At 38.6% G+C, this 27811-nt stretch overlaps 1 protein-coding gene across 1 annotated transcript; it reads right to left on the bottom strand.

The window, feature by feature from the left end:
- Window positions 1–1098: 1098 nt before the first annotated feature.
- Window positions 1099–27782, bottom strand: LOC140232264 (transmembrane protein 94-like). The gene is made up of 31 exons (XM_072312396.1): window positions 27770–27782; window positions 27368–27405; window positions 26468–26840; window positions 25629–25825; window positions 24924–25063; window positions 23105–23207; window positions 22272–22358; window positions 20150–20263; window positions 19563–19616; window positions 18365–18478; window positions 17501–17708; window positions 16864–16916; window positions 16439–16504; window positions 15473–15600; window positions 14655–14748; window positions 13721–13835; window positions 12682–12784; window positions 12062–12238; window positions 10981–11109; window positions 10306–10447; window positions 9383–9664; window positions 8107–8880; window positions 7555–7654; window positions 6973–7081; window positions 6194–6386; window positions 5097–5342; window positions 4430–4575; window positions 3917–4014; window positions 2884–2977; window positions 2162–2335; window positions 1099–1230 (listed from the first exon to the last, which is right to left on the bottom strand). The coding sequence occupies exons 1-31, from the start codon at window positions 27780–27782 to the stop codon at window positions 1158–1160; spliced, it is 4737 nt and encodes a 1578-aa protein (XP_072168497.1). The 3' UTR covers window positions 1099–1157.
- Between the last annotated feature and the right edge of the window lie 29 nt (window positions 27783–27811).

Here is a 27811-nt window from a genome sequence, read left to right on the forward strand (position 1 = left end):
GAAGAGATTCCTGACATCCTCTACAAAATTCCTCATTTCTCTTTGACCCCTGAAGCAAATCGAATGTGGTTTTCTGTATTAAAGATGTGGGCAATGAGTTATAGTTTCATACCCTGAATATGTATTTAGATTGATTCAGTATTTTTAAAGACATCATTGCGGAGCTCCCGTTGTAATTTTTTGGGGGAGATACGGTACAGAGTTCCTCATGGCTACAAATCACATAAAAAAAGTTAAATTTCTTCCTCTTTTGTGTTTTCCATTGGCTAAGGTTTCTTCTGTTCACATCTAATAATTAGAGACACTTGAGTTGGTAAAAGAGAAATAATATGTGTCATGACACTGCCAAAACTGGTCACCTTGCATTGTGAATACGCCTCTGTCACTACGATATCATAGACTGGTCAATGATGCAGCAACTGACGTTGTAAAAAGTCAAAGAGTGGAATGCACAGATTATCTAATCACACTGCGCTTGATGATAACTCACCAACAATATTGCTATTTCTTGACTACTGTACCTGCACCCATCTAGACGTCTCTGTGCGCTGGCAAAGCTTACAGTCATTGATAAATCACAAATAATGGCAGATCAGCTCTCCACACACCAATAGCACAGATGCAAAGCTTGAAAATAGCATTGCAGTATTCTGAGAGCTAAAGAGGTGTATTTTTGTGGAAAAACTGCATTCTTACCATTCTTGCAATGGATATGTGTGATACTACAATATGGGGAAAACATTATTTTCCATGAAACTTGTAGATTTTTTGGCAAAAAAAACAAAACAATACAAAATACTGAAAAAAGTAGCAGGTGGCATCTCTGCAACCTGACAAAGAGACCTCCAATCATGGTATCTAAGATACGATGATTGCAGTAATTTCAACATAGTAACAACAACGACACTCATAGTTTGTCAGCAAGCTGTCAGTAACAGTGTTCACTGTTCATATATTGCAAATAAAAAGCTCACTGCTTGAAAGTTGTGACAATGCTTGTAGCTTTCTAAGGTGGCTACCATGACAACAATACTCACAGCTGATCCACTGTTCCAAGTTTTTAGTCATGTTGACAGGAGTTATTGCAAGATTTGATTGTTGTGCATGATACCAACGTCTGGATGAAGGATCAGTAAATTGTGATGACTGGAGTCATCTTAGAAGGGTGAGTTCATCCCGAGTTTGGTGCCAAACTGGAGCCGAGTTCTCTTCTGCCATCTCACAAATACTCTGCGATAACGACAAAAACACAGGAATTAACTGAAAAATCATTAACAACAAACTCAGGGATGTCAGAATTCAGATTTCAGAATAAGAGAGATTGTTGAGTGTTTTAAAGAGAGATACATGTACTTGTATGTCACATGCATCTCCATCAGCAATAATTGACAAATCACAAAAGCTGTGAGTCTTATTCTTTACTCATGACATAGGGATATAGTTTTTCAAGGAGCCTTCTAAAAGTCAGGGAGACTTTGCAGCTCTGTTAACTTTACACCAGAAATAAAAAACACAAGAATAGAATGATGATGATGATGATCCACAGCATTTGTATAGCTACATATAATGCTGTAGAAACATTCAAAGGCACAAAATGGCAAATAACCTTTAGTAGACCATGTTATCATGCTGTGTAACATTTCCCAGAAAATCATGGTTTGTTTTCTGGAAATATTTGAAGCTTGGCAACCATTTGAAGACTAGTCCTGGTACACACAGAAAAGTGTCTACAGGAAATGCTTATTATGGCAAAATCAGTCTGTCCTCAGCTGGTTAACACTAAATCACCATTCAATATCACATCCAAAATGACCTGTGAGTACTTCCCTTAAATGCAGAAACTACAGTAGCCTGGGATTTGAACCCATAACATACTGCTTACCAGGAAGCAGTACTACCACTGAGCCAAAGCCAATTCCTGGCAGTGACAAGAAGCTTAAAATGCAGCAAGTTTGTGCACGACAGATGCTGCACAATGAATGATCACAATTACCAACTTGGCCTAGGTGAGCTAAAAATATACAAAATCAACCCTCAGATATGTGGTATTTAGACTAAATGTACTTATTGCACAGACTTCATTGAAACTTCATGTTTCCTCCTGACACACAGGAAGAAGACAGGGTCAAGTGACCATGAGGGAAGTTTATAGTCAACTTACTGAATCTCATACTGTTTGATGGCCTCACAGAGGAACATGGCGGCCAACGGCCACAGAAAGGCCAGAAGCCAGACCGAGAGGGGGATAGCTCCAAGACCAATGGTCATCTTCCCAAAGTTTGGTGACCCCCAGATCCTCACATCTGCTACAAAGTAGATGACCTCCATAATCAATCTAACATACATACATGAAAGTGGAGAACAAAACAACAGAACAAAATGAGAGAAAAATCTCTATCAATGAACATACCACACGTGACAAAATAATACCACATTTGCGTAGTTATAATACCTTGAAGGGCAACATTACATACATGTTTAAGGGAAAGCTGCATTTGATGTCATAAAATGTAGTACATGTACTTATTTCAAGCAAATACATAAATTGCAAAGAGGCAGTTTAGTTCATTAACAATTCTAACAGTTTGCACTTGACACACAAATGACCTTGTTGATGGGATCACTAAAGGGTAAAAAGAAGTAATAATGTTCATGCTAAGGAATTCACATGCATTAGACAGAGACAAATGATTCATTTCACATTGGGAGCATGTAAAATAATCCCCTTGGACTGCAAACTGGGTATTGTAAAACTGTTGAATTGGAAGAGATGTCAATTCCAGACTAATACATGAACTGAATTTAATGTGATTTATTTCTGTAATAAGTGCATGCATGAGTATCATTCAGCAGACAAAGGCTTCAGTCCATAGTAAAACTCACATGGCAATGATGACAGAGCACCAGAAACGATTTCTGAATGGTGGTTTCCTCCACACTGGCTTGAGGCAGTACACAAAACTCGCTGACGATGAAACTGTAAATAAAGACAGGACTTCATTGTGAGTTTGAGGAGATTTTGAGTGAGTGACTGCAAATATTACACACAGATTTTGTTTATATTTGTTCTAGTGTTTCCTTGGACCATGAAGGGTTGAAATGATAACATTTGGACCTATAGAACTTTACATAAACTCAGCTATAAATAAATAACAATACAATAATTATCCCACCTAATTCTGGTCTTTCCACCAACTCTTCATCAGTCCCACACAAAGAGCATCGCATTGTCAAACCGCTACCCATGCTCACCGAAATCATACAAACATCCTTGGACCACCACACTGGTAGAGCTACGTGTAACCACATCAACTTGCCTCTTTGTCCTCATACAATCAAAGCATTATGTAACTGTTTGTACATATATCTGAATGATACAAGAATAAAGAAACTTATCCTTCCAATTCTCAGTGCATACACTTCTCATTTACATTTTCATTCTATGCTGTGTCTCACACCACAACACCCAAAACATAAGTGTATCAGGTTCAATTTTCTGAGGGATTCCTAGGACTGAGCTGCTGATTGACGGCACATCTTCCCCCTCTGTAAACAGGCTAAAATTTACACCTCACACAGGACTGTCACTTGGCATCTCCTTTGTGAGAAAACCGCATCTCAAATGTATGACAGATCTCACTTCACTAGCATCATCCCCTCACTTTTAATCCTGCCATTTTGACCTCTTGAAGGCTAGTTCCTGGCACACTCCGGCAGGTGTCTATGGGAAGTGTGTGTCAAAGCAAAATCAGCTAATCCTCAAGGGATTAAACAAAAGGTATAGACACACTCTCACAGTGTTCTGATAGGAAGAAAAGGTCAGTACTCTTTGCTGACCTATGGTCATTTACCTAGTAGGTTTATGGGACATTTGTGGGTGATAGATTCTGAGTGCAAATAAAGATTTGTGACTTACCAAGGAAGAGGATGAGAATAAAGGTTTGGATGTTTTGTGCTAGAACCAGATGAGATGAGAACTCGTCACCAAGTCCGTTCCACTCTGATGTTGAGTTTCTAACCATGCAACAAAAGAAAACAAGTAAACAAGCAGAGAGAGAAGATAAGACAAAGAAACCATGAAACAGTGAAAAAAGTGCAGATAAATATACCACCTAGGACTGCAAAGAGAATATTTTCCAATCTCTCACAAAGAAGATGAAGAGATATGCAGATAAATTTGAAGTTTTTCTTGCAATACTGTGCAGAACCTCCTAGGAATAAACTTGCACAACCATTCATATCCCTTCACTTACATATTTATCACATGCTATATTTTCCTTCTTTTTTTTTTAAAGATTAAAATACCACTACCTGTGATAGAATGTAGACATTTTTTTCTGCAGGTCCAATAGTCATAACACTGGTGTTATCTGAAGAGAGAGAAGAGATGAGCACTCTAGCCCCGCCACAGGGCTAGAGGCGGGCTCACCTGTTAAAGAGGATGAAATGACATCCCCCTGGGAGTGAGGTCGACTCCTGACAGAAGGCATACAGGGTGAGAGCATGGCAGAGGACACAGATCACCACCGAACCAAGGAACTTGAAGACGAAGGAAAACCCAAACATGAGAACATGCTGTCAAGTGGGAGAGAAAACAGAGAGTAAGGGTAAATTATCAAGAATATTGCCTTTGATGTAGATACGGCACATTCATTATTTCTGTCAGTACTTTCTGTTCCTTCTATGATTTTATTCAAATTTATCATTTTTGAGTCAAGTTGTTTTCAGTGCAAAGTGACTGTCAAATTGCCCTTTATCACTGCAAATAAACAATGATTATTCAGTGTTTGGAGTATGAAAATAGTGATTACTCCAAACACTGAATAATCTGTTTTTATTTATCATGTTGATAACAAGCAATTTGCCAATCACTTGAAATGATTCATTTATCGGTACAAGGAGGCTCTATCTAAGCAAACATCAGTATCCACAGACATATCTTGAAAATCTTGATAACACCTGCCAGTATTGAGTGGCCTTTCCCTATTCCCTTTTACCCCTGTTGATCCTTACAGGTGCCAGTATAAAGAGACTGGACAGTGCCCACTATTCTAAGGTACATTGTATCTCTACCCTACACAGTCCAGGGTACTCACGTCCGTGTTCTTCTCCCTCAGGTTCTTGCCGGTGGCCTGGGTCATGACCTTTGACTGGCAGTTTGACCCCATGAGGGAGCTAGCCAGGAGTGGAAGTACGACGGCAGCCAGCCAGAGAACATGGCGGCCGCTGAGTGGGGGAGGCAGGAAGAGAAGTGTGGAGAGCAGCTGGACACCGCTCACTGCTAGCAGTCCCAGCAGCATGAAGTTGAAGCAGTTCACCATGCTGTTGCAGATCCCCCTGGCCTGCAGAATGGAATGGCCCAGAAAACACTTAATGTTATGAGCTGACTTTGGGATGGGTTGTACCATTTGCTGCACAAAGGTATACTATGATCAATATCATCTTATCATGAGTATTCTTACATGGCATATGACACCTTTGGCAATATCTCACTGTAAGGAAGTGAAAACAGGACATGAATGAAAAGAAAGAAAGGGAAAATACTGTATAGTAAAATTTGGAATGCATCTCACTTTTTACTGAAAAGAACTGAATGGAATGAGAGATGCTTTTAATTCTTTTGTTGTATCTGCATGATTTCATTTCATGCAAGTTATGGTGTCCTACCAATCAGTAAGTAGAATCTCTAAAAGAGTATGTTTATCACAGACATGGGCTGAAAGTGCATCACTGCAAAAAGGTCCTTGTGTACCTTAAGCACAGCCTGCACCTTTCTCGCAAGAGTGTCGGATAGATCCCAATGAGCCATTACAGATTATTCTGATGTATACATGTAAATATCAGATCCTCAGGTGACCATGGCAACCAGGGCAATGTTACCAAGTCTTACAATGATTCATCATCATAAAAAAAAAAAACAAAACAGGAAGAGAAATACAAATGGTCTGTTGTAAATATTTCTGGAATCCCCCAAACTATGATTTTGTCCCACTAAAAATGACCATTATATACACCGTCCCGTCAATGATTGTAAATTGTCTCTTGATTTTTTTTTTCTTTGTCATCTCTTCAGTACCAAATAGAAAGTAATGAGATGAGCGATACAGAACAATGGAATATGATGACACAAAGAAAGAACAATGAGGAAATTGCTTGCACACAAAGGAGGCATGGAAGAAGACTGGTAGCTGACCTCTTTTATGATTGCCACCAGACTGATGTTATCAGAGCGATGGAAGGAGAGAGAACAGGGCAGACTGGTGAGCAGTGAGGTCACTTCCATCGGAGACTGGACTTGGGCTGAAGACGTCCAGTTTGGTGTGGGCTTGGACAGTGCCTCCTCATTGCTCATGCACACGTGTGGTGGGAAGGGCTCGAGACCAATGCTGCCAAAAGCAATGGAGAGGTAATGGTCACTATACACATGGTCTAGTTGGAGTGAATTAGACTTTGATGGTGCAATGTTAGCTTTCCATAGCTCAGCGCAATATAACTTTAGTTACAGTTTGTCTCAACATAATGCCACTACAGAAGTACGTATGAGCCATTATTTAGGTTAATTGCATCCTTATTTTGAAGGAAGAAACAAGCCTCTTATGCCCTGACCAACTCTTCCATTGGTTTGTACATGCAAACTGCATTCTTTTTCTTAGTCTACAATCCAGCTACATGACTATTGTACTTCAGTTTACAAGGCAATCAGTGCTTTCATACTATTTGATATGAATGATACAATGTCTTCTTTGGAGAATAATCTTCAAAGACAGAAATTCAGACATCAAACTTCAATGATGATACAATTACTTAATCCTATTCACATATGAGATTGAGACAAATATTCTCTTGAATGTTTCTCATATGGGGATTGTCTAGTCTGATTTTAGTGATACTTTTCACTGATCTGTATAAGTCCTGATTTTATTTAATGAAAGAAAAGTTGAACTTTGAGAGGAGCTGCTCAGTGACACTCACCTGATGTCTGCCTGAGCAAAGATGGGGGCGTTGGTAAGATTCAGACTACTTCCTAAGCAGCACACCACCTCCCCGTATTCCTGCATTATTTGGATCATCTCTCGAGTGGCTGGAAGGCAGATTTGGGCAGGTACAGAGAATAGGCACAGAGTTCTACTAAGAACAATTCATCTACTTGAATAGTGCTCAAGTCATAAATTCAATATATGGGATGAGAACTAAAAGGTGAGTTGCAGGACACACACTTGATTTCAATTGGGAAACGGTAAATCAATATGTTTGTTCCATCAATTCTACTGTTAGTGTACTTTTAGAAGTATCCAGACTCGGGTGTGTTATTGCATATGCTGTTGAGTATTTCAAAGTAGTTTGTTATTCTTTGTATTTCAGAAGTAGACTGATAATCACAAAACAAATAAAATGATGCATCTTATGTCATAAATGCAATGTAAGAATTGCATACTGCCTCCAGGCTAAAAAATAGCTAACTCTTTGCTTTAAAAAAAAAGGAAACAAATTAATTCCTAACAGACTGAATAAAGGAATCAATGATGACATCAACTGAAAAAGAGACAAACTCACTTTCAGGAGTGACATCTGTAAAGAGTGGAACAAGGAGAGGAACGTTGTCAATGTTCTCCAGATGAGGTCGGATGTTTGAAATTCCTCGGGGGAGCTTTGCCTGATAGAATGAATTGAAACCACATTAGTATCATTACAGGTCCCTGAAGGAAAAATTTAAAATCTCATGATGTCTGTAGACTACAAGTGTGTTTTCATCTTCACAAACATCCAAGTCAAAATCAATTACAACATCTTGCATAAATAAATTGGTGATGAATTTATATCCTACTGAGTTTTGTAGGTCAAGAAAACAGAAGGATGGTAAGTAATCCAGGCATTTTTATCAATCCTTTCATATATCTTCATTCTGAAGCCACATCCACTGACTGTCTAATAATGACAAATATAAAGACAAAAACATTACAAATTTTAGACTCTTGTCAAAAAAAAAGAAGCTGCATAAATAAATGATATTACAGAGTATTGCATAAATTTTCCTTTAAAAAAAGAAGAAATGTCATGGTTGAAGAGGATGAATTGATATTCTATCCAAGGGAGGAGCCAGCTCACCCTGTTTGAGATATCAAATCCCCCAGCTGTTTCACTCTCGGTCAGGTGACTTAGGGTGTCTGTCTCAGCAACGGAGACGTCGCTGTTAAACGTCTGCGTCTCTGAGATCTGCCTCCTGCGATTGGACAGGTCCACCTGGTCAACGGCCGAGCCGGACAATGACCGACCCAAGAGGGCATCACTCTCCTTGGCATCCTCCGAGTTGTTGCTGTTGGGAGCGGGTGACATTGGAGAGGTGCTACGGGAGACCCTCTGGGATCCGGGGAGAGAGGAGCTAGAGACATCTGACACCAGCCTGTGGCTTCCACCGCTCTCTCTTCGGGATTCACTGGCCTTCCTTGATTTTGCTGCATCATCCGTCGCCATGGTGTCCTCAGAGTTCTGCGCCTGTCTCTCATGAGATTGGTCAGGCTTCTCCTTGTGGCTGGAAGATGCTCCCTTCGGCTTCAGGAGCAGACGGTGGACAGCTTCATCATCATCATCATCACCATCATCATCTTCATCCTCGTCCTCATTAGCATCTTCTGTGTCCGCATCCCTACTGCAAGGTCTGTTCAGTTGCTGGGCTGGGGACGTCCTCATTACGATGGCCTCATCTTTTTCCTCGCCTCCATCATCCTCACTGCTCATCTTTCCAGCTTTGCCAGGTTGCTCAGCGACCTCATCCCTTTTGGGTGATGTTTTACCCTCTGAGGTCAGTTCTTCCATTTCCAGCTCTATTGCTTCTACCCGATCCTCAAAGTGGACACGCTGAGGTTCAACGTCAATAGTGACCTGAGGAATATGGCATAGAAAAGTGATACAGACGAGTATGAGGAGACAAAAGGAGAATGATACAAATGCACTAGTGTTAAGTCTCTATACATCAAACTATCAAAATATAACAGGGATTACATAATATTTCATTTTTTTTTCAAAAAAGTGTATATTCCCTTGACCCTGACTATAATAGAGGTAACATTATTTCCCCAGCCTTGTGAAGGATAGGTAGAGTGTTCGATCATCATGCTTGAAAACTGAAAGTATTTGGAAGTTTCTTTGTATTTCCATAACTTGTTCTATTACTGTGGCATCACAAGTTTTTGTAGCCTTCTCATCCACTGATGATGGTTCATAAATTTAATGAAAATTTCAGAAAAACAACATTTTAACAAATTACCTGATTTTTCCACAAAGTCCATTGATGTGTTCTACCAGTATTTCTGCTTTCACTGAATCTACATGTATATATATGAGTTAGATTCCCACTTATTCAGCTACAGTAAAATTCTCAAACCTGCATTTCCTCAGAAGAGCGCGGAGAGAGTTCTGGTCCGTCAGTCTTGGACGACACAAGTATGTCCCCATTGTCACTCTGTCTATTGCTCATCTCACCATCCGTGATGGTGTTGTCATGGCAACTGCTGCTGTGGCTGGAGTACTGGCGGCTGACGGGGGCATTACCATGGTGAGCGGTGTGGGAGGAGGATGTTGAGGAGGGAGGGACCGTGCCATCCTGCGGGAGGAGTGAGATGTGGCAGTTCCATCCCGCCTCTAACCCCATCTTCTCAGAGAAAACCTGATGGCAGAGAACAAAATTCACTGAAATAAAATTTAATCTTGTCTACTCATGCAAGTGTTTCCCAGGAACAGCATTTCATCCTTTGTGTATAAGATTTATTTTACTGATTCTACAATTTCCTTCTGAATTCTTCAGTTACTTGTACTAAATTAAACATCTATGTTTGCATAACATATAGCTGTAAAAAAAAAAGTGATTTATTTCCTGTTATGGGACATTATATTTAATTCTTTTAATATCTTGTTTAGATAGCTGATTGAGACAGTCCATTTCATATTGTACTACTTGCCATAGAAGTGATCACCACAAACTAAGAATTAAGATTAACTGATCACTGAAACCATACGCTTCTGAATCAAGGAATAGATTTTGCTGCACTTACGCTGCATATTTGCTGATAAAAAAAGATCACAACACCTCATTAAATGCAATCGCAATGGCTAATTTTCCTGGCATCAAAATTATATTTCTGGCATCACATGCCTGTAGAGCTGTCAACTAGTACCATTGTATCTACTCCCTGAAGTTGGCCTACAGTCGGTGCACATAGAGTGCACCTTATTAAGATTTTCCCTGTATCGAAACTTCTCCGTCACTATAAACTTGTGGAAGTTCCCCTTTTTACACACGACACTGACCCTGCTGCGGAGCTCCTGGTCACGCGAGAAGTGGACAAAACGAATGCAGGCATTTTCCAGCTGTTCAATGAGAGAGACAATGTCTGGCTTGGCCTGGTAATTGCTGGTCACCATGCCGATGAAGATCTGACCACACTGTGACCTGATGTCATGTACAGAGGAAAAACAAAATGAGCCCCATAAAGGATAAAGTGGGATTAACACAGAACATTTTGCTGTTGCTTATACAAAATGACGAGTAAATTCCACACTTTAAACGAAAGAAAAAGAGTCACCAGTTCATGAAAACACCCCAATTCCTACGTATACCATTTATCATCCTTTGTGGGAATATTTTGAGCAGGACACCTTATCCATGATGGTCCTCTCTGCTCCAGTTTGTCAATGGATACCTAGTAGCAAGCTGAATGCTGTGGTGATTAGTTCTTGTTAATGCATTCAATGCAAAACAATGGTATAGATCCTTCCCCAAGTTTTAAATGACAAGCCATTATGGTCACCTGGTCTACCTTGATTCTTTGTTTGAACATGAATTTCATAAATCTTAAAGTTGGGCAAGCTTATGCATTATCTTGATTTAAAAATGAGAGCATTGCCTCATCAACTGACAAAAATGAAAGGTAATTTGTTCAAATGTGCACACAAGCTAATTACAAACTACATATAAAGATGTACCTGTAACACTCTTCAGCATTTCTAATGCTGCCCAGTTTGTTCATGGCAGAGTCTAAACTGTGATATTTCCTCGTCCGCTTCACATCAGAGATGGAGCCTTCTCGGCTGGTATCCACATCCCAAGAAGACCTGTCAGAAGAGAAAGTGGTTTTAAAATTTTCCATTTTTTAATATCAAGAATATCACAAAGTTTAAAGTATCAGGATCAGATGAATGCCATGAGGTTCAGTCATTCTAAACAATGCTATAGTATTGTGTATCATGGGTTAAAAGAACAGGTCACACAAATCATAATCATTAATCATTAATGAATATCATATCATCACCATATTCCCTAGTCACGAGATTTATAATCATCTTGTTCATAGCCACTTATTAACAGCTAAAATAATCTTATACATAACCATCATCTTAGCAAGATCCACAGCAAATGACATTACAACAATCATCATTGTAGATTTCACACATCATCATCACCATCAAAATATTATAATGACTGTCATCATCATATTCAGTATCAAGATTATCATCATCATCATCCTCATCACAATCAGCATTACCACCACATAACGACCTCAAGAGAGAAAGCCTTCCTGTCCCTTGATCAAAACCATGTGATCACAAACACTATAATGTGCTACCACTGTGTCAACTCATTTGTATTGAGTGCCATGTTTGTGTCACCCACTCCCATAACATATCAACCCATTGAAGACTAGGGGCCTGTTTCAAAAAGATTGAGCGTACACTTAAATTGCAATCAATCGCAAATTGCGTTTCATACACAACTTTGCAATTGATCGTAAGCAACATTCAATCTCCTGAAAGTTGCGCTTGATTTTTCTTGAATCAAGTATAATTAGTGTCTTTGTGAATAAGGACTTATGCTCAATATCGAACTTATGCTTGATTCAACGAGTCATGCTCAATAAATCGAGCGTAAGATAAATCGCAACTCTTTATGAAACAGGCCCAAGGTACAATTTTACTCAGGCAGGTGTCCATAGGAAATGCATGTTATATCAAAAGCAATTCATCCTCAACGGGTTAATCCAATGTCAATCTGTGCTGTGAGTCTCACCTGACCAAACCAGGAATCTCGGCTGAGGGTTGAGATGGAGGATCTTTCTGGTTGCCTGGTAACTCGATGTACTGGTCGCCAAGACGACTGTCTATGGACTCTGCCATTGGTTGATAGGCGAAGGAGGTACAGTAGGAGGAGAGAGTGGCCCTCTGGTAGAAGTCCAAGATCTTTTTCCTGTCATTTTAACATCAATAAAAATCTCAATGAAAACATATACATTGTATTAGATACTTTTAGCAATGTTGTTTACAAACTACAGGTTTTAATGAAAGCATTCTATACCATTGAGACAGTTTAAAAGCCTTCATATGTATTCTTTTTACTCGTTTTGACATTAACTTCCTTTAAACCATAAATAAGTTTCAATTGTTAATCTTTCAATAAAAACAAAAAGTTCATATTCATAAAGTTGGAATTTTTAAGTGTCATAAAAATGCAAGGTTACTAAACAAATACTGAGTTACACATTTTTACTGTCATAGAATGTTTAACAACAAGGGAGGGGGGGGGGGGGAGTACATGGAAATCAATGTCCGCCATGATGGTTTTCCTTATATGAAACAGACCTATATATTTTTTCTAGGATTTATGAAACAAATGATGGGCAGATATCTTACCTTTCATTGTCTGTCAGGGAATAGAGGTCAATGCCATCCCAGAATTCAGTGCAGAGGTCAATCAAAAGGTCAGCTGTGCCTTGTGTCAGGAGTTGAGCTGTACCTAGGGACAAATGGGATAATATAAAATAATTAGTGGCGGGCAAAATTGGGGCATATTCTGTACGAATAACTCACAATACTCCCTTTGCAAAGAGAGGATCCCTTTATACCTCCCCTTTGGGTTAGCTCATGCAAAAAAAAAAAAAAAAAAAAAAAAAAATTAAATAAAAAAATAAATAAAAAATAAAGATGATGTTTGACTTGGACAAAATCCCAACAGAGCCTTTCACAGTAACCCACAAATCCAAAGCAACAAATGACTCTTTGAATAAGATGATTGTAACAATGAGGAAAATACTAATGCAAAAATTTTTGCTCTACCTCTTGTAAATTTCACAATTAATTCACAAATCTCCTGTGCAATTCTCAGGGTGTTTCCAACGAACGATTTACTGCAGTTTCTGACTGCTGAAAATGGTGCAAAATTTGCATGATTGGATCTAGAGCATTGTATATACATCTCCAGCACTTGGCTCATAATCCTAGTAACAAATTGTGTACAGCTTTATAAGTAGCACACATGTAAACCAAAAATCTCACTCGAATGCGGTTGATCATTAGGATTACCAATGAGCATGATGCTCAGCACACATATTAGCTGACAAACAATTCTATTTTAGCAGGCCTGCCCTAGTTGTGCGTGTGTGTGTGTGTGTGTGTGTGTGTGTTTCATAAACTGCAGTGGGCAGTGAATCAAGATCAATTAAATCAAAGAACCATACTATCTGGTAATGGACTCCATTTAATGTGCTGTGTTTGTAAAGACTGTTCTTTCTAACTCCCTTTGAGGAGTCTGTACAGAAAGGTTTCACCGTATCTCTGCTAAAGAGTAATTTGATTCTGTCATTAGGAAAATCAACCCTAAGCTAATCCCATATCCCCTCTTTGCTTATCCCCCACACCCTAAAGATGTCAGGTGCTACCTTTGACTACCTACCTGCAGCAGACTGTTTGACCAGCACTGACAGGGAGTGAGGTGCTGGGATCCGCTTCTTGATGAAGGAGCGAGACCGGGCCAAACGTCTCCCTCCAGCCTCATCATCTCCATCACTCTGAATAAACACAATGTCATTCTCAGGTGATTCCAACTGTGTCCACTTTATGTCCACTTTTCACACAATAACTCACTTTAAATAAAACACTTTTCCCTTGCTTTTTACTTTAAAGGGACTGTACAGTACTGGTTGAGGTGGGGATTCATGTTTTGAACATTCCTTAGTGAGATAATGAAAAGCCTCTTATGAAATATGAAAGAGCATGTAATTTTAAGAAGGATTCAATGTTTATTTGATGAAAATTGGTTTTCAAATAGCTGAGATATCCAAAAAAGTGCTAATAATAAAAGGTGACATGCCACAACTTTATTATGATCTCTTTGTTTCACCTTGTTTTCGGATATCTCGGCCATTTCAAAACCGATTTCTATCGAATAAACATTTGATACCCCTTAGAACTGCATGCTCTTTGACATCTCATAGAGTGGTTTCTGAATATCTCGCAAAACGTTAAAAGCTAAATCCTCACCTCGACCAGAACTGTACACACCCTTTAATAAAGTTAACAACATTAAGAGAGGAACTCCTTGTTTGATTTTCCTCTGGATGGCAGAGTCTTGTTGCATTAGTCTCATACAAATAAATTGTGAAATTTTTAACATGGATCAGAATAAATCATTGAGCCTAAACTCTTCGTGCCAAACCATCTCATCTGATTTACTCCAGAAGACATGCATTCACCAACAATTAAACACTTGCAAAAAGAGACAACCAAGGTACAAATCTAATCTCTGGTTGCACATTCCAGTCTTTACATTAGCATTGGTTGCTTGACCTAACTCTGTGTAGACAGGAAATAAATCTAAAGTGGCATACCGGTAGTTTGTAAAGGGCCAGTTTCTGTCTGAGCTCATAAGCCTCTGTAGCCTGCTTGGTAAAGCCCATAACTTGAGCAAGTTGACACAGACACCTGTAACACAGAGAATCAATACAGATGGATTTGGTTTACAGTAATACTAACACCAAGACATTCAGACACTGTCATATATCTGAAGACAGAGCTGTAAATTTGAATACCATCCAAGTCATCGAAAAGGAAAAAATCATGATATAACTGACAGGTCCGTGGTGGAATGCAGTCTCAGTGCAAAGATTTTGATCATGCATATAGAATGCAGTCATTGCTACATACATTCTGACAAAAAGAAAAGTAAGTTAAGAAAAAGTAGAGAGAGAAAAAGATAATAATAATGATGATGATGATGATAATAATAATAATAATAATAATAAAAAAATAATAATAACAATAATGATGATGATAATAATAATAATAATAATAATAATAATGACAATAATAATAATAATAATAATAATAATAATAATAATAATAATAATAATAATAATAATAATAACAATAATAATAATAATAATAAAAAGAAGAAGAAGACTAAGAAGAAGAAGAAAAAGAAGAAAAGAAGAAAAAACAGGACAAGAAGAAGATGAAATATTGGCAGTAGCATCCCATTGCAAGGCTTTTCTATAACAAACCTCTAGGACAGCACTGAGTAATATAGTCACAGCTAATCTGCCTTACTTCATGTATCACATAGTGCTCTTATTTATATTTGATCACTCATTTTGTAGTTTTCATCACATAAACATGATGTGTATGATGAATGCGGTGTTACTCTAACCTCCTCTGTGACACGTGGGTGAAATGCTTGCAATCTTCCCCATTGACACTGGTGTATATGTGGTCCATGAAGGAGCTGAATGTCTCTACAGTGTTAGGATTACACGTGTTCATCAGGATGGTGAGGCCCTGTACGGAGGAAAAAACAAGCCAGGGTGTTAGGTGTAGTGCAGGATTCCTTCTAACATTGCCCAATGTACATAGATCAGGAAGTGTTTGAATTTTGACACCAAGAATACTAAACTTCCTATTATTTACACCAGCTTCTCAATTCAAGTTCTTCATCATATGTAGGGTAGATAAACACATTAAATGGTATCAAAACATCAGCAATGTACACCAAGAGATACCTTTCTGATTAATCCAAAAACAGGTGTCTGGTGTAAACTACAATAATCTTATTTTTTCAACATGTGGCATACAATGTATACTGTAGGTAACATGTACTGTGTTTTGTTGTCAAGTGAATGGACAGGGAAATTTCACAACTCGGCATGAACTTTGACCACAACCCCACCCCAGACCTAATCAAATTTCCCTCAATGGACAATGGTCACAATCTTAAGGTCTCTGGTTCAAGTTCACAGGCAGATACAGTTAGGATTATTGGTAAAGCCTGCCACACACTATACGACTCGCAATGACTGACAGACTTTGGATCTGAAATAAACAATTTATAAACAATGATATTCTGAGGCTACTGTGATTTATTTCAGATCCAAAGTCTGTCGGTCGTATAGTTGTGAGTCGTATGGTGTGCAGCCGGCTTTAGGCACTTAATCCTCACAGCCAATCCTCCCAAGGGGATCTACAGCCAACAGTCTCTTGGTAATTTGCTCATAGCATATAAGTACCCCCTCAGTGGGCATGTTTAATAAATTAAACAACACAACACAAGCACACATGAACTCTACCAAAGAAAGCGGCTAAATCTGAAGTAAATCATACAATGTATGTCCTAGCTTACCATGGGTTTGAGTGAACTAATGTGTCTCTCCCAGTTGGTTTCATCAAACTCCACTCCAATGAGACTCTGTGAAGAAAGAGCGTGTGAAAATATTTGATGCTGTCATTGAAATAGACAGATACTCTCAAAGCCCATACCTTGGTAATAACATGGATTATGTTATTAGGAGTTTACCATCAAAACTGCCTATACTATGACTATTTTTTTTAATTTTTCAATACAAATCTCATTAGTCATGACATTCAACTCAATTCAATAAAGTTTACAATAGGTCACAGAGATATCAACTTGAAAACATAGCAAGAATTAAGAGTGCTGCACAAAGACGCTCTCAACACTCCTTTCCTACCCCACCCCATGAAAAAAATAAGAAGTTTCTTGATTTACAATTAAATAACAAAAGCAGGCATTGCAAATATACTTACCGCAGAGTTTTGAGAAAGAGTCAGAACCTCTGGGTGATGCTCTGGATAATAGTCTGTGAGAAGAAAAAAATATTGTTACATACATAGAGTAAATTGAGGACTTCTTTTAACTCTATCATAGATACAATGTATGTTTCCATGGAAACCCCTCGGTAAACCACAATGAAACAATGAGTACGGATCACTGACAATGCTAGTAAATACAAACAAAAATTTGAAGTGATAGGTTGTGCAGCTGGTACAGTGTATGTTCCATTAAATATGCTACATGCTGAACATTTTAGCAGCTTAGTCAGAATTAACCCTTAATGTGCCCAGGCAGCTACCTCAACTTGCCAAACTTTCTCTCAAGCATTCAGTAATCTCTGCAAATCTATTAAACTTGGTTGTACAGTTAGCAAGACCAATCACTCTGACGTGGCTATGTGCCTCAGTCCAACGTGAAGGCCAAAGTAATACAATAGCAATACGGGGGATTTGCGGGAATTAGGAATTAAAACTGTATATTCATTGACAAGTAGCTCCCAAATATGTGTGCCAACTAGCGACCAGAGCACTTCGGTATGTGTGCCAACTGGTGAACAAAGTAAAGTAAGGGTTAATTATCTTCAGTCCATAAAGAGAAGAGAAGACCAACCCTCTTTGTCCAGGTTGTGACCTCTCTGCTTGGACAGTCCTCCCCTCTGACCCTTCTCTCCTCCCATGGCCTCATCGGAGCCAAAGACTGATCCTCCACTGCTGATGCTGTCCGTGTCATCATCAGACAAGCTGCTCATGAAGAAGACTTTCTCTGGGGTGGGGTCTGGGGTGGAGAGGATCCCCCTCTTGTCTACACAGCACAATGACTGCAGGGGGTGGGGTACATCAAAATAGAAGTGATTAAACATACAGCATTTAGACTGCTGAGCCAAGTCAACTGGGTTACCTCCAAGCAATCACTAATTCTGCCCTTCAGATTCATTCTAATGAAACTGAGAGATCTTATACAGTGACCTCTGATCTTGACCTTTGACCTATCACTACTATTCTCTTCATTAAAGTAATTGTCAATTTATTTCTACATTGTCCAAACAACTTTACGTGGTCACTAGACATTAACAATTGTAAGAAAAAACTTGGTATTTTTGCAAATGTAATAATGACCTTTGACCACAATCACTTCCTGGAAATGACTGTCAATTTATTTCCTACATTCCCTAACAAATGAAAGAACAACAACATAGTGCAAGTAAAAGTTGCAAAATGCATTTGTGAAATCTGTTTTGCAAGGAATCATCCAAGTTGACACATGGATGACAGTAAACCATAAGTGAGGTAAATCTAAACAATGTGGGAAAAAAACAAACAAACTGATTAAACGACGTCATCCCCAGCAACGCTGATCCCCAGACAAGCCAAATAGGAAATAGAGAACACACTAACAACAAAATTACCTCCTTACTGTCTCACCAACTGAAAATCAACTTTGCAAAAGACTGCAATTGAACCCTTTTACACTTACAGTGACTGATCCAAGACCCTGGAGTATATTCCCTGTTCTTGGTAGGTGTGGAGAGGATCCCAGGAAACTGGTTTTGAAGCTTTGCCATATCGGTAACCATGGCAACTGTTCATCCTACACAAAACATTCAAAAGCGAGACAATATTGACACATCTTTTCACATATATACAGGTAATGATGTGATGATATTTTGATGGCGGTAGCCTCCACAGAATGGTGTTCAGATTATTTGGCATATGAACAAAACTTCCCTTGAATGTAAGAAGATTTTAACATTGTGCTTCCTACTCTGGCTAAGATAACATCTGTTCTCACTGACCCTACATAAATAAAGCAAAGCCATCTTGTATCATTAATGCTTTAATGTTATGAAAATATATCAGCCTCAAAACCAAATAAATTGTGATGATGTCATTGGTCATTTTCCCATTCAGTAACAAACTCTTAAAGGTAGGGAATCCCATTTGCATGCCTTAAATGAAGAGTTGTATAAATACAGTGGTATGTTGAAGAGAGTATCATTTTAGAAACTCCCATAAAGTAATTAAAGTGGAAGGTAACATTTAGTACATTTTTATTGACCGTTAGATTTTGAATTGAATTTTTTTCGGGGCTCGCCGTAAATTCCAGTACATTACTAGGCTACCTTTGCAGACCCATGCACTGCATGTGCGTCCATCATGAATATTTTGTGAAGAAAGTTCATCAAAAGTTACAAACATTTCCATATACATTCTTGCCACACACTCTATATGTTATTACATCAGCTCTTATACTTTTAGATTTGAGTTTATATAGATAAAAAATACAGAAGACTGCAACAAAAAGGCTTAAGTGTGGCTGACACACAGAACTACTGAGTAGTTGAGTTTTGTGCATTACTCAAATTGTAGATAACTGTTGACTTACAAATTTCTCAGCAGTGGCCTAAACAATTCCCCTGAGGTTCATATTTAATGTTTTGCTGCATTTTGGGAGGTCTGTAAAAGGTATCCCCTACCTTTAATCACATACTTCTTGGTTCCTGTATCCCCCTCATGTTTGGACCTATCTGCAAAGTTGCTACAACAGATACATCCAAATGAGTCTTACATAAACATTGAAGATTAAAAAAGAGATGTAGCTAAGGGTCAGCTGTATCTTCATACAATCTAGGATGTCAACATCTTACATTTCAAGAATAGTGACAGACACTTACCAGGATCGGTGAGCCACCATCACTGTCTTCAAACTCCCTTTCAGATGTATCAATCTGTGTGGTATGAGTCATATCAATAAGTTATAGTTTTCCATGGGTCAAAGATATTAGGCATGGCCCAACATTTACTTTTTCCATCACTTGCCCATTGGACAAGTAAAATTATCAGTATTCTAAATTTTACTTGCTTGAAAGAATCAAGCACTTGCCCATGAATAGCATCAATGTATAAATTGACTTGAGCAGCTTCTGATTTTCATATCAAAGACAAAATATTACTCGTCGTTAGGGTAAGAAATCAACTTAAAGAAACCCTGAATCCCCATCTCACCCAACTCCCCCTCCCCCCCAACACACACACAAAACCGTGAGTGTTGTGGATGAATCCTTCAAATGAGAATGGAAAGTATTCATAAGTGAAGGGGCAACATGAACAAAAGATTACTCTCCACAAAACTTGGTCTGAATAACAGGACAATGCAAAAGATCATCCGAGCTGATCTCAGACTGTGGGAGGGTACATACATTGTAGGTCGGCTAGTGTAGTATTACATGTATATCATGGAGTGTATTAGATGTATTTTCACCTTGAGTCGTTTAGACTTGTGGAAGAGAGTGATGATCCTGCCACAGCCATAGTGATTGAGGGCGATCCACATGAGGGGTAAACTGATTGGTAGGAAGGGTAGCACGGTGTGCACCTGATGAGGAAAGATCGGATGAAGAGAGGAGAGACATGATTTGATTTTTAGACAGCATCACAATCACAGTCACCAAGGGGCAGGAAGGACAAAATTAAAACTCTTCCCTCTAAGCACGGACTTACAGATATAAAGCCACATCAAACTGATTGTAAAATTGCCCTTCATAGACATAAATACACACTGATTACTCTGTGTTTGAATAGTTAACATGATTTGGAAAAAAAAAAAATCATGGACATATAAGGCCAAAAAAAAAAATTGTTTGTTTGCCCTTAATTGTCAAAACCCAAGAGGGTCGGTAGGTCGTTTCGTTTTTTGGTTTTTTTTTTGGTTTTTTTTGTTTTTATACCCCTTTCACCCATGTAATTTTGTAACTTTTGCAGGGCATCTCGTAATACACTCATCCTTCTGGCAATACTTTGAGTTCTAGTTCAACTTTGTACAGGATGTGGCACAAGTTTAATGCACTCAAAACTCCAAGGGATTCATTCAAATTTACGTCTTGCCAGGGCCCGGTAGGCGAGGCAGAAACACTCACTGACAAACACTCATAACGTTCATCTTTGTTAAATTTTGCAAACAGCTCCAAAAAAGTACCTTCCAGTGAGATGCTGGCAACTGAACTCCAAACAGTTTCGGTGCCATGAGAGCTGGTAACGGATGCTGCAAAAGTAGCTATAAAAACAGCCCAAACACGATTACGACGGGTCGATGAAATGAAAAAAACATTTTTAGACTTTTTTTTCATTCTTTCTTTAGCTTAAAATGGATAATTTTGGGTTTAAAACCATTCACAAATTTGCAGAAGATGAAATTTGTGGAAAGAAATAAACTTGAAAGAGCAAAAAAAAAAATAAATAAATGAAAACCCCAACCCAAAATTTCCATGATTTTCGGTCGGCCGCGAAGGGCAAACAAACCATTTTTTTTTTTTTGCCTAATGTACATACTCACGATGGATTCAAATCATTCAAACAATCTCCTGATTACTAGACAGACGTCATACCCGCTACACTACTGAGTGTTTGCCTGACAACCACTGTTGGTTCTTATCCCTTTAATATAGCAGGGGGTACTGCACATATATTTAAATTAATGATGTCTAATGGATACAATGCCTGTCTAGTAATCACGAGATGGCTGGTTCGACTCCAACCCGAGTATGTACGCCTACTATTTTTCATCCCGATTACTACTAAAACAAAGAAAAATTAGTGTTCATTTACGACACCAAAGGGCGATTTTTTGATCAGTTGTAATAAAAACAATTCAACACAAGAATTCATTCATTTGAATAACACACTATTGTGAGCACTTCTAAAGTCATACTTGTGCAGTGTCTATCTTGCCGAGATTGAATTGCCTTCTGTTCTGATCATTTGATATGTATCTCTTCATTGTCATACACTCCTCCCTGAATGCATGTTTACTCCCAATAGAGAGTAAAGAAGCCATAGTAGTCATGGCAACAGTGAATGATAACATCTTCAAAGATCACAGAAGATGCAGAGTCACTCAATATCCCTAAGCTGTGCATGCCACAAACTGCAGGGACCTTCAACATCCTCAAGGCATGCTAACATTGTTTTCTCACTGAATGCTGCAAAACAGATTTACCAATCACACTTAACCGCAGAGTTAATTTCATATTAACATAATGCTATGTAAAAGCACATGGTTTCAGTTATTGTATTTCCAGCAGTCTATCTAGGAGTACTTTTGAGTGACAGGTGGTGATACAAGATATCACATCCTCCTGTGGTACTGCATTATTACAAAGTTACTTTAAATAATGTACAACTGAAAATAGATATGAGACTAAACATGCACAAACAAAACATTGTAATGATATTGTAATTTTTGCTGTGTTGTTATGTCTTTCACTGTTTTCCTTTGTTGTTGCTGTTTGATTAACTTCAATAAAGTGATGATGATGATTTTTTTTTTTTTTTTTAATGAAACATGTGAATATTACATACAAGCAAAAAATATTCATCAAACTCACAGGAATGGCAAAGCACAGGGTTGCCCAGTGACCCATGTCAGATTCCAAGACGAAGTATCGGATCAGGTTGATTGTAAATGATAGCACCTGTGATAAAGAGATACAGTGTACATTGAACAGTGTTTCATAACCTTATTATACGCAGATGGCTGCAAGGCACATCAGCTTTTAGCAAAGAAATGCCCTAAATTGCAATTTTGAACAGTGGGAAACTACACATCTGTTTTGCATATATGAGAGTCATCACTGTCTATTGAAGCTATGACAAGCAATGCAAACATATGGTACACTTGCAACAATCATTACATATTACATCTGAGAACATAAGAATGTTGAGAGGAAGATATTACTGTAAAAGTGGAAATTTTCGCTTATTTTGTGTGACCAGATACCAGTGCGAAAATAAAAACAAGCCAATATTTTTGCACATCATATGTTCCACTAATTAATGTGATGATTCCACAGAATTAAAAACACAAAAATTCCTCTCACCCAGCCAAGTGTGAAAAATTACTTGCGTGAAAATAATCACTTCTATAGGACTCAGCAATCTTTCCCTGGACATTCCTGTAACTCTAATAAATCTGTCTGTTGGTTGCACTAGTGCCTGGCAAAGAAGAGATTACATAACAAGTTCTTGAAGCCTCCCTAGTTAAATTTTGTCCTCAGTAGTGAAATGCCGATTGAGAATAAAGTAGGTATGCAGGTAATCTCCTGAGGTCAGCAAAATCTAGTTTGAAATGAATTTACATCTCTAGTCACAAACTCTTTCATTACAACCAAAAAATATGCAAGAGGTTTCTACAACAGTAGTAGCAATGATGGCTGCTTACCAAGGCAGATGGAGTCAGCCATCTCTCTATCATACTCAGACAGTCAATCCTTTTATTCTCAAATGACGAGAGTGGTTTCCTTCTAGCGCCCTCTAGACATGATCTGAAAATGACCAGTGAAACAACAGGAATGTACAATAATGACACAAAATATAATGAGGTGAAGAGTTGACATGTTGAATTCATGAGTTAATTCACCAAAGGTGGTTATCTGCAAGCTATCATCTCATTTAACCCTTTCTGTGTCAGTGACTTTGGACAGTGTGTACAACACTCTGGTCTTTTTTGTGCCAATCAGCACTCAAAGCACACAAAGGGTTAAATAAAAAAAGTGTCACAATTATGTCATGGGTGTACATTCTTCAAACAGACTACTGAATAATCAATACATATACCTATCATACACTGAAATCCAGTAGAATTTTGTGACCACAAATATAGGTTGTTGTATGTTTAAAACCCCTAATCATCCCTGGTACTGAGTAGTTGCTTGCATTAAGACTTGTCTTTTTTCTCCTTAGAGTATTGACTGACTCCATTGGCCCCTGGAATCTGTAGTCACAAATCCAACTTTCTTCCCTGTCTATGTAACCTTAAGCCGTTGAGGACGCGCTGACTTTGCTACAACACATATTTCCATTAGACCCTTGCCCGAGTATACACGGGACTCGTCCTCAATGGGTTAAGGCACTCATCATCATATCCTCCATATTTGCATCCTTTGCCTCTAACCACTTGGAACCAAAGTATCCAGCTCATACTGATAAAATGGAGGAAAACAGACAGGCTACATGAGCTCCAATTCTTTGAAATTTCACTGATAGCCATCCTACATGATATCTTTCATTGATCACATAGCGGCATAATGCACATTGCTTACAACAGACAGAATCTGCAGTTTTGAGATGAGTTGAATGTTCTTTATGTAATCTATGCAATTAATGTAAGTTACCATTATCACTTACAGCCAGATTAACTCTCAAAGAAAATAGGGGCTTTCAGGCCTACAAGACTATATGTGACCCTGCACCACAAAACCAACAAAAAGTCGCCAGACATGAATTTTTAGTTAAGGGTAGATTCTGAAAGAGCAGACTCTAAGCTTCAAAATGATGTATAACTCAATTCAAATGGATTCTCCCAACCTATCTAAATATTGAAAAATAAGCACACACGCAGGAAAAGTGTGAACTGAGTAAAGAGGCTCAGAAGCACAGGGTCTATTCAAGCGCTTCATCTTTACCAAGCTGTTCTAGCTGTGCGATGAATGGGACAAAAAACAGGATGTAAACCACCAGAGTAACAACAATGAAGGGATTATCAGATTAAGCTGAAATCGAGCATGTTTTATCAACACATTCTGTCCATGATTAATGCCAACTTTCAAAGCAGTAGCATCATCCTTTCTAAAGTTATTAGAGTTGAAAGTGAAGAGTGTGGACAGGGTTTTTAGAAATGAAAAGGGGACTCTAAGACATACCTAATCACACTAGTACAAACAAAAAGTGTTCAAGATAAACTGCTAAAAAAAAAAACACTTTCATGTTCGTTTAATGATCACATATTTTAGCATAATGTAGAGGAAGACTTGTTCTTTCAGAAAATATGAAAAAGTCAAAATTGGCTAGGTTGGCCCATTTCACCTTTTTTCAGTCCTCACACAAAATCACTGCGTGCAACTTTTTGTTCGTTTTGTGATGCACGGTCATGTATACTTTATAATCTAATAACTGTATGGTAATGTGATACAAGGAAAAAATGTTCCACTATTTTGCTGTCATCAACAAAGCTATTAAATGAGGGTCATATAAAGGCAGACCTGAGATGGGGTATGAAGGGTGTGTCCATGACATGGAACTTGGCAGGTTGCAGTGGCTGCCTAGCGGTGGGCTCCGAGCTGGGCTCTGGTACGATCGGATGGTACACCTCCCCAGCTTGCAATTCAAGGTTGCTGTCATCCTAGTTGGCAGAAAAGAAGCAAAACAGAAATCAAGACTAGCAGATAGAAAGATTTGCAGGGAAGACATGATGAAGACAAAATTAACATGGAATGACAGATAGATGAATACAATGTAATTTGACCAAATTTCATAACAGGGTGTTGTTAATCCAGTGAGGTAAAACACTTTGGAGTTTGGCTATCCAAAACTCTGTTCAGCTCTCCTCAGAATCTGGAAGTCATAAATCCACATAGTGTACAACCAGATGTTGTCTGGAGATATTGTTCACTAGTAAAACAAATGGACTGATGACCTAAAAAAATGCCTGTGGAACTGTTTTGTGGAACGGCGTACAAAAGCTGACTATTCATATAGAAGAATTAACACAAGAATATTTGTATGTCTAAAAGACAATTAGAAAATAATAGATTTGTGTGGAAATTGGTTAAAAAATATATGTAGAATACTCAGATACAAGAACTTTGTAAATGAAGGAGGTAAATAAAGACATTCAGGTTTGTGAAAGATGGCAGTTGTGTACTAACACATAAGCTAAAAATGTAATTGCATTTAAATGGACTCACTGAAAATATTCTGATGTGAGTTGGTGCAACCTTTCCTGGTCGCATCATGATGATGTCATCCGTGACAAGCAACGTCCAGGGCAGATTGACCAGCTGACCATCCCTGTACGTCCACTGCAGCATGATTGAGTTGGTCTGTGGGCAAAACAGCGGAATGTAGTCTTCGGCTTTCCATCCAATGTCTCCTGACGTTATCTCTGGTAAATGCAATGACATAAAACAAAAAATGAATGATGGTTGAATGAGTAGAAGTACTTGAATACAATGTGTGTGAAGAAATCTAAGTGTGACATAATGATACATATACTCAGTATGATAAAATACATACAAGAGTACTCTGATTGATAATCATTAATTTGAATTGATGTGCAGATTATACATGATCATAGAATGTGAATGAGCATACAGGACTATGCACTTCTCGATTTCATAGGCACATCTCCCTCTCTAGAGGTACTGACTTTCTTATTGTTAAACAGAAAAAAGGCTTTAAAAAACTGATTATTTTGTGTGATATACTGCACACAAATTCATCAACTAGCAAACATGAATAAGAAATAATCTCCAGTGGCAATACATAGAAAGTACAGCAATGCCTAGCTTCCCACAATGGCTTTTTGATAGATGATTATTGTGATTACAGTTAACACAGCGACAACTGACTCTTGCTGCTAACTGGTCGTTGCCCAGTTGCTATGGAAACTGGAATGAATATGTGATGCTACTGCTGAAATCTTTAGTCCAAGTTCCAGAGTGAATCTTACTGTAAGCAACTTCTATGAGTATTATTGCACTGAAGATGACTTTGAGGGAGGTAAGATACAGTTATGGGGACCAACCATCCAGTTCCTTGAGGAGTACTCTAGTCCTGTCTGCCATTTCACGGTGCTGTAGTTTGCAGTCCCAGCCAGAGAGGTAGATGTTGAAGACCAAGTAGGCAAGGAGGATGCTGCTCTCTAGGATCAGACTCGGGTCCCAGTGAACTACGGCAGAGAAGAGCAGCAGGACGATGGCAATAATGATAGCGACACCGCTCGTCCAGTGGAATGATGCCCTTGGGTCGAGTCGCCAGCTTGCTGGACGGCCGAGTGATGACAGACAGCTCTGTTCTTTCCATGTCTCCTCCTCATAGGTTTGCAGCTCCTTGGCAATGGCCGACTTGAGCTTCTCTAGAGCTGTACGTGTGTCAAGTCCGGTGAATTCCAGCGACATCTACAAATGAGCAGTTAATGAGGAAACAAAAACAAAGACTGTTGGCTATCTACCATGATTTTTTTCTTCATTACCTTCTCTACTTAAATAGCATGCAACTAATACCGTACCATTTAGATCAAATGGTGTAGAGTGACATTGCTTCCACAATCACAAACCCGAAATTATGAAAATTTCATCATATATGATATAGACCATGCACAAGTCTAAGAGAACAAAAAAAAAAAAGAAAGAACATTCATTGAACACTGTCTTTTTTGTGACTTCAAAAAAAAATCTCACTGCTGCTCCATTGTAATGAATATCATTTTATACTATTGGCGAATGCCCGGAATGGTCTCTAAATTTTGAAGCTCAATTCAATGTCGTGTCTCACTTCACAGCCTACTCATCATTATTAAATTTTATCTCACATAGACCCTATCAGTTATCACATCTCACAATTTTTACAAACTCCAACACACAATGCAATGAGAAGTGCGGAATCTTAACACAGAACACAATATGTGGGGCCGTAATATCGTCACTGTGGCAAAACCCTGACCCCCGCCCGCCCCGGGCCGGTCTATTGTTTAAAACATCAAATCTAATAAGAATACCCACACTTACCTTGCTATCATTTCACCATGCTTGAATAGCGGGTAACAACTCGAATTCCAATGAAAGAGTACAGGTAAACACGCCTCTATTTCAAACTTGAGCGGTGCGCCTGTTTGTCGAGAGTGCAGTAAACTTTTATTCTGATTATGTAACGTGCAGCAATATGCACCGCTTGCTTGCTCGATCGTCGCTCCTTCTTCTTGGGTTGGCCTATCTATTTATGCACAATGCAGACGCATACGATCCATGTACACGCTGTGGAATCGTCACGAGATCCGAGATCGGAGCTGCCAGTTCTCGTGGAAATTAGTTCGTGACGGATATCTTACTCGTGGAACCCATTATCTCCGACAACGTCGTTATCAGATTCT

The sequence above is a fragment of the Diadema setosum genome, chromosome 8 (genome assembly GCF_964275005.1).
Source record: "Diadema setosum chromosome 8, eeDiaSeto1, whole genome shotgun sequence".
NCBI classification, from domain to species: domain Eukaryota; kingdom Metazoa; phylum Echinodermata; class Echinoidea; order Diadematoida; family Diadematidae; genus Diadema; species Diadema setosum.